The sequence below is a fragment of the Acyrthosiphon pisum genome, chromosome A1 (genome assembly GCF_005508785.2).
Source record: "Acyrthosiphon pisum isolate AL4f chromosome A1, pea_aphid_22Mar2018_4r6ur, whole genome shotgun sequence".
In the NCBI taxonomy this organism is placed as follows: Eukaryota; Metazoa; Arthropoda; class Insecta; order Hemiptera; family Aphididae; genus Acyrthosiphon; species Acyrthosiphon pisum.
In genome coordinates, this window is record NC_042494.1 from 59,215,228 (window position 1) to 59,227,209 (window position 11,982).

The window sequence follows — 11,982 nt, forward strand, 5'->3', positions numbered from 1 at the left end:
TATAATATACTACATAATATGAACAATATAGGCTGCACATTATTGAAATTGTTTTAATGTCTATAGCTCCGTGACATTAAAACACATCAGAATTACATCAAATTATGTTCATTGGAAAGAAATAAAAATTATAATAATTTATTATACCTAAAGTAGGTAAGTACAGTATTGTGATTTGTAGGTATAGGAGTGAAAAGAATAAAAGGTTTTCGGAGAAAACAGTGAACTCTATATTATAAAATATTTTATATTATACACACACCCATTAGATTGTGTTGGTTCGAGACTCGAGTTTACGCAAATATATATGACTCATTGTCCATTGTTTTCAGTGAGGTATTTATATTACATTCCCACTTATCCAAGTATCCGACTGGTGGTAATTTAGGTATAAGTTATAACTCATATTATTATGTATTTAAATATTTTAACTTGTCCGCTGTTGCATGACTTTGACCAAACAACTAATCGGCGCACTCGGAGACTATAATATTGTAAGCGGCAGATGAAATTATATAATAAAATATACTATATAAAACAAATGTCTTGACCAAGTACCAACGATTAATCGTGAAATTATGTTATAAACCCAACTCGTTTCTGCGGACCACATAATACAATTGTATATAAATCATTTACAACATTATAATATTATAGGTAAATAAAATTTAAAGATTTTATACCTATTTAAAATGTAAAATTTCTTTACTAATATTATTGCCTACTGAATATTATGTTGAAACACTATTCGATACTATAAAAACCGGGAAAGTCGATCTGCTGTATTATATAGGTAATAGTGTTGTAGTACTGTAGTAGGTTATTCGAGTAAACCTCATCATTGAGTAGGTCACTATGTAATCGTAATGGATGTGTAAAATTTAAATTCAATGATTAATCATTGCATACGAAAAACGATTCTCAGTAGAGACAGTGGTCACTCGTCAGCCTCTATTGACTATTTCTAAGGATATTATTTTCTAATATTTATTTATATTACTATTAGTAATACGGTCGTTGAACTAATTTTTGCCAAAATCATTGCATAATATAATATTTTATAACCGTATGGTTCATGAGAAACAGCCAAATCCACAACGATACGGGTATACCCTTCATTAACAAATGGATAATGACTCAATCCCAAAACTTTCACGCCAATTTAAAAAATTCGGAAGGAGCCCGTCACTACAACCTAGGACAAAAAACACAAAACAGACGTCTGCGACCTCGACTCCCCCAGGACATTCTACAAACGGATAGCGAAGAAGATTCATCATCAGAAGAATAAAACATTAAGAACACACTTACACTTTATATATCTATAATTTTACTTAACTGTATCAATGTAAAAAATCATGTACTTTGTATAACCCAACCCATAATACTTGTTAAAAAACAATACTTGTAATAGCACCCAGTGTGCTGAAACATTTTAAAGTTAAATAAATGAAAAAAAAAATATTTTATAATAATTAAGACGACGCCATACAGCCATATAGATTGTTTGACAAACCGTTTCGACGCGAACAAGAAGCAGTTATAGGCTACAATCATTATCGAGATCATTATATAGCTATATAGTTAAGAATCCATAATGTATTAATGTATCATGATACAGAGAGTAGACGATTGTATATTTTACCATGTCGTACCGTTTTTTTTATTTAGATAGATATCATTAATAAAAAAGCAGATGAGTAGATGTCGCTCTACCGTACAGTAGATTACATGTGGGTCATTGTAATGGATAGTGTTAAATTTGAGTACAAATAATATGCTTTAATATGTATAAATTCGTCCAAATTTTAATTTAAAATGCCTGTACAAATAACTGTGTTAATATATTTTTTAGATTTTTTTAATACAGTATGAAATATTTATGAGAATCTTTGTTTTAAATGTTCGATCCTTAACTATAAAGATTGAACATCTTATAATTTTATGATTACCTACAATAGGTACTTGATAATTTTCGAGATTTTTATAAATTTTGTTAAAATTGAACTTTAAATGCTTATAAAAATAAATTGTGCTTATTTTTTTTTTTATATTTACTGCTATTGTAACTATATATATCAAAAACTTCGTATTAACCTTTTTCACGAATTTTGACCCGACAAATAAAATTTATTTAACATTTATAAGTATAGAAAATTTTAAAATTTAAAATTTAAATTGTCCGTGAACAGCTCAAAACGAGTCAATATATTTTGAAAACTGTATATTATGAAGTATATATAGGAATTGATAAAATAAACATATGGTGTAAATTTCAAGTAACTACAGTTATTCGTTTATGAATTATAACAAAATAAGAAAATCGGTACATGAGAAATCGAATGAATATCCAATGTTGTAAAAATTTTAACTTCAAACGCTCATAAAAATTTAATTTGATTTTCTTGTAGACACTTTTTTTGGTTGATAAAGATAGATAAACTTATAAGGAATCTAATATTAAATTTTCATATCTAAGATTTATAAAAAAAAAATTTTATGAATTTCCAACCCAAAATAATTCATACATTTTCATGATTTTTACGTATTTTGTCAAAATTCGAACTTTAAATGATTATAAAAAAATGTTGAATATGTGTTTTTTCAACTGACACTGTAACAATCTATTAGGATCCTTGTATTAAATTAATTTTAAATCAAAGTTTTCGACCCAAAGAATAAAATTGACATTTAAATTTAAAAAATTAAAAAATTGTAAACCTTAAATGTCCATATACAGCTCAAAACAACACAAAATATTTTGAAAATTGTATGGTGTATATAGAGAATGGTAAAATAAACATTCAGTGAAAATGTTGGTGATGGTGGTGGTAATGTTTTTAAGAGTTATATCAAAAACCAAAACTAATTTTGGGTAAAAATCCCGTTTTCCCTCAATTTTTTACTTTTAAATCACAAAGTATTAATTATATTCACTTTTCAATCAGAAAAAATACTGTTGAAGAAAATCTAAGCATTTTTATTATACTAAAAGTTGATGACAGACACAAAAAAAACACATATTATTGTAAAATCAATTCATTCGTCGTTCCACTCAGAATCTAAAATAGTTATTAAAGTTTAAAAAAAATTATGGGTCTTAAGCCGATTGTAATTTTTTTGTATTAGTAATATTAAAAAAGTTAAGACACTACGACATAACAAATATTGTCTTCTTGATTGTATATAATTTTTATTGTTTCCTGTGAAACCATTTTTCTATATTATAATCTCATAACCACGTAACAACAAACAATGGCACATATGGGACCACCTGCAAGTTATAACTTTAATTTTAATAAGTAAAAAAATAAGTTTATAATAAATGTATTGTTGGTCTCTTAGAAATAGTCTTATTTTGAGTTCAATATAAACCATTTTAAGTACATAACATACCGATATCGATACAGTGATACAAATTTAGGTATCCCTGTATCCACTGATACTGAAACTTATTTAAATCCTTCCCTCCCATGTAACAGTCCTGAATATATATATTTTGATTTAAACGGACAATAAAAAGGTGGAATTTTTTTTTTTTAAGTTATTGGTATAAAGAAAATGTTTCTTAGCATAGACGCAGGGTATGTTATAGTTGAATCAAAAATAACCCGATAATTATATATATGTCGTAGGCCGTATGGAAAATTAGTTTTTTTGCAAAAAGACTAGACTCTTTGCAATAGGGTAGTTCGTTTGTGAACTACTTATTATTTTTCCAAACATCCTACTGTTTTTCAGTTTCATTTCATACAGACTAACAGCAGTTAAGCCTTTTAAGAACTACTTACTATTTTATGTTAATAACTAATAACCATTTCAATTATTTTATTTTAAGGGTTATTGATAATAACACGGTACATTACATGTAACATGTAAACTGAATAAATATATACGGTAATTTATTATTTATTATAACTTATTACTTATTAATGTATTACTTGTACAGTTGTTGACTATTGAATTCCTAGTTTTATTATATATTACTAACAAAAAAAAAAAAATATATAAAATATTTTTTTTTTTTTCTACAACTTCGCCAATATTATATTTTGAATATCTAATGGTCCACACTCCACGATCTACTTTTGAAATATTGACTAAGAAATAACTTCCAACTCATTAACTGTATCAATACCGTATTTATCAAAACATATCATCACTTGGGGCCGCCTAAGTGTAAAATTATTCATGGAAGGCCTCGTTATCCGAAATCTCAAGGGAGTGTAGAGTGCTGTCAATAATTTTTCAATGAAAAGTAATAATTATTATAAAGTTACAAACTAAGTTAGATATCATGAAAATTTTTTTAAAATAAAAATTATTTGGTACATATTATACAACTTATTACTTATTACTAGTTACTTAAAACCGTTCTATACTTACAGTGACATAGCTATGATTTTAAAATGGGGGAAAGGGCAAAGCCTAAATATTAAAAAAAATACTCAAGAATTAATAATAATAATACATTTTTATGTTATTTCATTGTTTTTATATGGCCAATGCGATGAGGCATGGCCAACCACCATGGCTACATACCATAATGTAGATTTGATTATTTAATTATTTTAAAACGAAAATAATTTTGAATTACCCAAATCTATAGTAGTATCAACGACGTACCATGTAAACAATAGTAAATAAAATATAAAATTAGAGTGAAAAATATACATTACTATACACAAATGTTGTTTCTTTGATCGTAAAATAATGAAAATCGATGTCTCCGTGATAGATGAGACGAGATTAATAACAAATAATAAAATAATTGTCTACTTGTGTAAGTAGTAAATACTTGCTGACATTTTTACTACTTACGAGTTTACTATAATAATCGCGTAAACGGGTTGCTTTAGACACGTTTGTAGCTAGTTCATAATATTATATACAATACTATAACAGATAATCGTTTCAAGGAAATGAGTAAAAATAATTTATAATAAAAAACATTTTGAACAAAATATTATAATTAAATATGTACATTATATTTATATACTTGGTGTTGGGGTGTCCCGTGAAGATTCACTAATTAAAATTGTGTGATAAGAGAATGTTTATTATTTACTCAACTCTTTAATTAAAAAATAAATCATCGTGAAACTCAATACAAACACAAGTATAATACGATGTACATTTAATTTATATATATAATATGTTTTAATATTTACATATACACGATGTACCTCAGAATCGAATGTATTTTGTTTATTAAATTAGAATAGGTCACCTAATGGGCTGACTAATTCTCTAAGGAAATTCATGCTGCATTTTATAGTCACCATACTATTACATTCAAACGTTACGACTACGATTACAGCTAGGTCAAAGTGTCAAACGATTTATAACATTACATAAAATGTTTTTTTGACATAAATTATCAGTAAAATATTTACAGAAGTACCTATAATATAGTACTTAAACAATCAGATGCAGTAATATGGATCAACTATACATTTTTTTTTTTTAATATTCCTTGAAATAACTTATATAATATTATACTTTCCACCCAATCATTTCAAATAAAAACAAATTTCGTTAACCACTTTTTAAGTTAACAGTTTAATTTTTTAATCCTTATATAATACCATCTATCATATTTTAAGTGTGCGTAAACACTTGATACCGAAGTGCGTACAAAGACACTAAGTAGGTACATGTAAAGATAACCGAACAAAGCGATCGGTCATAATAATCGTCCACACGTCTTGAACAGTGAACGCCAGAATGCGCGTACTGCACAGTTGTGACTTTGCGTTACATCGAATGCCAATTTATGTTGGACAATTCATCGCAAATAATAATATTATATACTATATACATACTACATAGTAAATACATTAGAGGTATATAATATGCGTTACACTATTATGAATACATAGATAGTAGATACTATAACGTCGCGGACGCTGCACACTGCGAAAACATACACATAATCATATACATTTATAATATACAAGAGTATAATATTGTCCGGGGTCCCTATATAAACTGCAAAGTATCTTTAGGATTTTACAGCTAAAATAACAATTTAAAATGTAAATGATTAATGATCGAACAATGTAAAATCCACCGGACACACATTGACATTATGATATTATACATATCCATTTAGGGGTGTCTATATAATATTCGTAATAGTGCGAACGGTCTTCGATAAAATAATAATAATATTACCTACGATACAGAATTACCAAAAAAATTGCGTGGATTTCTCGGCTGATCACGTAGGTCGATGACGTATAATATAATATATTATTATACATACATGCAACACGTCACGAAACGACCACGGAGATCGTCAACCGGTGCATGAATTCGTTTCAAATTTTCCAGCTCACACACTCACACAGGTTTGAAGTACAACTCATCCGTTCAAGGTCAAACGCCCACCACACTGACGACGCGTGTATTGTGATAATAATTTTATACATTTATAATAATAATATATGCGAGGTGCATTGCCGATACGGTCCGTCAGACCGTCTGGTCAGCGGCGGCGGCGTCAGGAGATCGCGCGTGTCCACCCCACCCCTCCCACCACAACGCACACACACACACACACGACAGCGCGTCCGGCCTTAACCCGAAAAATCCCATCACATATTATATTTTACCATGTACGTGCGCGTTTCATGATAAATCGTATATGGGTAGCAATGGTCACGCGCGTACCTAGTCCTGATACAGATTTATCTCCGTCACGGGTGCTAAAAACTATAATATGTATAGTATACCTTACATAATAATAATATTACGAGCGAGATTCTATCGACCTCTGCCGGACCTCGATTCTAAAACGGAAAACGGTTCGATGATATCGCACAGGTATTGCAGACATTTTATAGGCACATTGTGTACCTGCACAATTGAACGAAACGGGCGAGTGAAGAAAATCTTACCTCGTCCGTCATAATTTGCGGGCGGCGCAACAACTGCAGGAGCGGCGAACACAAGAAAACGGCACGCGCGAACGTCGCCCGGAGAATAAAATGTGGTACGAAATTCGGTCGAGACACGCGCTATATATAGGTGGCTCGTTTGGGTTTACCACCGCGGTATCCCGACACTCCTTGGAACCTATACCGCTGTCAGGGCACAGCTCGGGTGTTGGGGGGGAGGAGATACACGTCGTCCGCATACAATATTATAGTAGGTACATTATCGTGTGATTCGTATTGGTACCTGCCGGTGTAATAATATCTGCACCGTCGCGCAGAATGCTCGCGGAGACGGATACGGTGGTCACGGATTCGTTTTACTTTTAATGTCCCGTTCGTGTTGGCGAATTTTCCCTTTGCGCCGCCGCCGCCGGGGACGGTGTTATCGAGGTGCGATATTCCGCGCTGGCACATCGCGAGCGTCAACGTCGTTTATTGTATTACATATATTATTATAAAATGAAAGGTGTATAATAAATGGCACCTGATAACGACTTTGGCGAAATCGCTAAACGGGCGTGTCGTTCCGCAAGTGTTATATTTCTCACGTGAACGCGAATTTAGCGCGGAAGAAAAAAAAAAAACGACAAATAAGTCGACCCCCCCCCCCCCCGCCGCTCGCCATCGTACCGACAATAATTATTTATAAAATATCGAATGTATAATAGGTACACCCGCATTTCAGTAATTTTATTTTTATCGTGAACAGCTGTCGTAACTTGTAGGCAGGTAAATAAAATATATTTTAAATACGGCATAATATTATATTACTATCGTACACACGTCGGCGGTACCCACGCGCCACTTCGAAGGCGTGCGCGGCTGTAAATGAACGGCGTGGACCCCTACGAATCGTCGTCATTCTTTCGTATCATTTACAATATTACTACTATTATAGCGCACACACGTTTTATCATGTCTTTGGATTCAGTGACGTAATTTTGGTGGGGTGGAAGCGTGGGCACGTTGCGCCCCCGTCTGATTTTAAAAGAATCCCAACGGGTATAGTTTTCTCAGTATCATTACTACATATAGGTATCAGGATTTATATGGACCAAATATTATCGCATAGGTACATTTATTTATTCATTTAGGTTTTATAATTAAATGTTTAATTATTATTTGTATAGATTAATTTTATATTAGATTTATATAATATAATACTATGATTACAATTAATGTTATATACTAATATTATATATACACATAACACTATATACGAGCTGATGAGCCTCGACACGGCATATGTATATTATATTAATATAATATGTGCTCACCGTGCCTTATCGTTTTCCTGTGTTAGTTAAAAGATAAAACGGGAAATCACGGTGGACCATCACCACACTGTTTATACAGAGACTCCCTGTATAACGTCACGTTACACCCAACACTGGCCACGTTTTGACGTGCGCAGGCTGCAGTATATAACTACAATAATAATAATATAAAAAACACGTTCAGTCGACGTACAGCCGTATAAATAGGTGCACATACAAACCCCCATATGTGAGTACATATAAATATATATATATATGGCAGTGTGGAGGAACTAGGATCCTCGGAAATTCTGAAAGTGTTTACATCACTCTGGTAAACAAGCCACGAGACTATAATATACGAAAAAAACAGTTTGTTTTTCTGCCGAATTCCGATCGTCGCAAGGTCTCGCGATGAATAAAACTTCACCACACAAACCATTTACCGCCGATGCAACGCGCTGTTACAATGGTAACAATAATACCTATGATGTCGTTAAACTATATTATGATATTGTATTATTGTTCGGTTTCCACCGTAAACGCATGCAGACAAGAGCCCGCGAAACCGACAAAACGGAACTACGATGGGCCGCATACTCGTCGGTTATGTTGTAAAAGTAGGCATTAAGGTGAGCAGAGACGATGTGTTCAGTGATTCGGACGGCGTGTCCGGCGGATTATTTATTATTGTTAGGACTTCGGGTCCTACATATATAATAATAATAATATGTACGAGCTCCGTGCGTTACCGGTCGTTCAGTTCACTGACCAGCACTCGAGTAGAGTTCAATACCGGACGTGAAGAACTGCTATACAAATTGTACAATATAATATATAATGTCGACTCACGCGACGATCGTTAAAAAAAAAAACTGTTCGTTCTTAAACATAACAAAAAAAAATATCGCAGAACCATATACCATATTATACCTATATACGTCTATTAGAATGTGTTTTTTTTTTTTATAATTTGTTTGTGCTAGTGAATAGTGACGTTATAATAGGTGTAAGTATCTATAATATACGCGCGGATATTTCTGAAAGCCGAAAGTCCCGTCTCATTAATATCGCGTGTGCAGTAAGTAGAATAAAATTATAGTATCTAGGACCTGTGCACTGTAGTAGTCGTAATAATAGTAAACATTATATTACTATTATTATGTACATTAAGAACCTACTTGACGGTTACTAGTAAATTAATAGATAAGACATCAAGACGTGATCAACTAAATACATTTTTTTGGAAAAGTTATCACGCCATGGTAGCACAATATAGTGACCACTTACCACGGTGCAGGATAAATTTATAATATAATAATTATTATTATCATTCGCCCCAGTAGGCCGCCCCAATTCTATATTATTATATATTTATATTATAATATCAGTTGTATACGCTTTTCGTCTTCGTCGGTCGGGGATGGCGGAAATGTCGGGAAATGTGCATAAATTCGAGACAAGGTGTACACTTACCCCTTCGGTGAAATGTTCCTTGGGCGTCCTGCAGTTCATGACGTCGTAGTGGTAGTCCATCGCAGGGGCTGGTGCAGACGGGTTCGACCGATAAATAAGTCTTCTCCGCGGGAGTGGATTTGTGTGCACCTGTGTCAAGTCCGGTGACCGCGGCGGTACGATAATATATATTTATCACAATCGGATGAGAAATGATGGGTGGCAAACGGAGAGCGACGAAGACGACGACGAAACGAACCGGTTGCACAACGCGACGACCACCGTCCCACGACGACCGGCCGACTGTTTGCGCCGGGCAGAACTCGACGCGCGCACCGTGTGCACCTTTCGCGGCCGATCGCGCGCGCACGCACGCACACTGCACTCACACCGTGACTACACCGGTTTGTCTGGTTTGCGAGCCGCAGCTACTACACCGTGATAATAATAATATTATAGTAAATAGTCATATTATGGTATAGACGTGCTCGACTGCGGTTTATGTTTTTATCGTTATTATTGTTATCATTATTATATGAAGCGTATTTGAATATGCACTACAAGTACCTTGCGTATAGTAATAATGATTTAGAAAAAAATACATTCGTGGCCCAGAAAAGTTAAAAAATATCTTTAAAAATTGTTCTAAAACGTCAAAAAAACAGAAAATCAATAAAGTATGTCCCAATAAATTTTAAAAGACTAAACCTTAAAAATAAACACATGAAAACACACTCATTCATACATTAAATATAAATTATGGAAAATTAAAAACGCATATTTAACGAAGTCAAAATGATAGTAAAATACCAAAAATGTAATGTTGTATTGAATTTTTTTCATAGAGGCATACACTTCGGTATCTACTATCGACTTTTACGAATGATACGATTGTTTCCGTTCATACGAGCAATCAAATTGTGGTACTTAGTATTAATGTATTATTATTACGTGCACTATCCACCTTAATACGGATGTATTAGCTCACGGACACGCGGGAAGTCGTCATCATTTATTTTTGACACATAGACTTCAATCATAATATACGCATTGTTGGCAGTCGGTAAAAAAATACCGAGGATAGAGAGAACAAGGAAAAAAGAATAAAAATTTAATAATTTCCATTTCAAAAAAATTAATACCAGAATATAAAAAATTATTTATAGCACATTGGTGAGTGGTGACCATTGACTGCGTGCATCGTATTAACTCAAATAATAAAACAAAGGTCCAGTAATAAAAAGGTTTTTTACTCAATATTATTATACCACTAGTTATATTTTATTAAATTATGAAAGCATTACGAATTTACAAACCATAATATATTATAAAGATAAAGAATGAAAGAAATATTGCAACCACTCATTATTTTTAAAAGTCTGAACTTTTTTCAAAATATATTTTTTACATAATTTTATGTCATTAAAAAAACTTGTTTCACATTTTTATATTTTAATAAATAATAAAAGCTTTACAAATCATAATATAAAGATGAAGAATAAAAGAATATTTCTTTTATTCTTCATTTTTATGTAAGAAATACTACATATTTAAATATTATTTTATATTTTATTTTTCATTGATTGTGAAAACTAAACAACTAGCTTTTGGTTTCGACAACTAGGACATTAATAAATACATTGATAAACATTCCTTTTTTTAAATTATTAAGGTCTTATAATATTCACTTATGAATAAGTTATGATTCAAAATTTCTCATAAAAAAAAAAAACAATTAAATTCACATAACCATACATTGACAACCACCAAAAATGCATATAACACGAAGCAAATGCATGAAAACATTTTTATTTTAAAATACCAACTAAAAATAATTTCAATAATTCCAATTATTGAAAGTTATGAATCTACACTTCCTAAGGGCTAATACGCATTTTTGGCAATTTAAGTAATACGCAAGTATTCAGGGAAAAAAAGCATTTTGCGTTAAAAACCATACCTAATCCATTATATTTCTGCTAACTCGGTGGTTCACAGTTCTTTCAGACGTTTTAACGATTGTTGATTTTAGTCATAATGTAACCCATGTTTACGAAAAAAAAATACATAAAAAATATAGCCAACTAAAAATAAAGTAAATAAACAATATTAGCGTATTTATTTATTACGAACACGAACGTTATAATACTATATAGGAACACTACAGAAAGCGACCAATGGACTAACATAATATCATACTACCTATATTGGTATTTCTACAACACAATATTAATGTAAAGAAAAGCGATCAAACATATTATTATCTGTTGAAAGTCAATATGATGAGTATTCGAAAGTATATGAGCATAGTATCTGTAGTATAATTATAC

At 31.8% G+C, this 11,982-nt stretch overlaps 1 protein-coding gene across 1 annotated transcript in view; it reads right to left on the reverse strand.

Annotated features, from left to right (window-relative positions):
- The window catches only part of LOC100160412 (four and a half LIM domains protein 2), a 113,081-nt gene extending 103,135 nt beyond the window's left edge, over positions 1 to 9,946 (reverse strand). The window contains exon 1 of the mRNA XM_001945095.5: positions 9,674 to 9,946. Coding sequence (XP_001945130.2) covers positions 9,674 to 9,733 — 60 coding nt within the window. The 5' untranslated portion in view covers positions 9,734 to 9,946. The remainder of the gene's footprint in view (positions 1 to 9,673) is intronic.
- Positions 9,947 to 11,982: the final 2,036 nt, after the last annotated feature.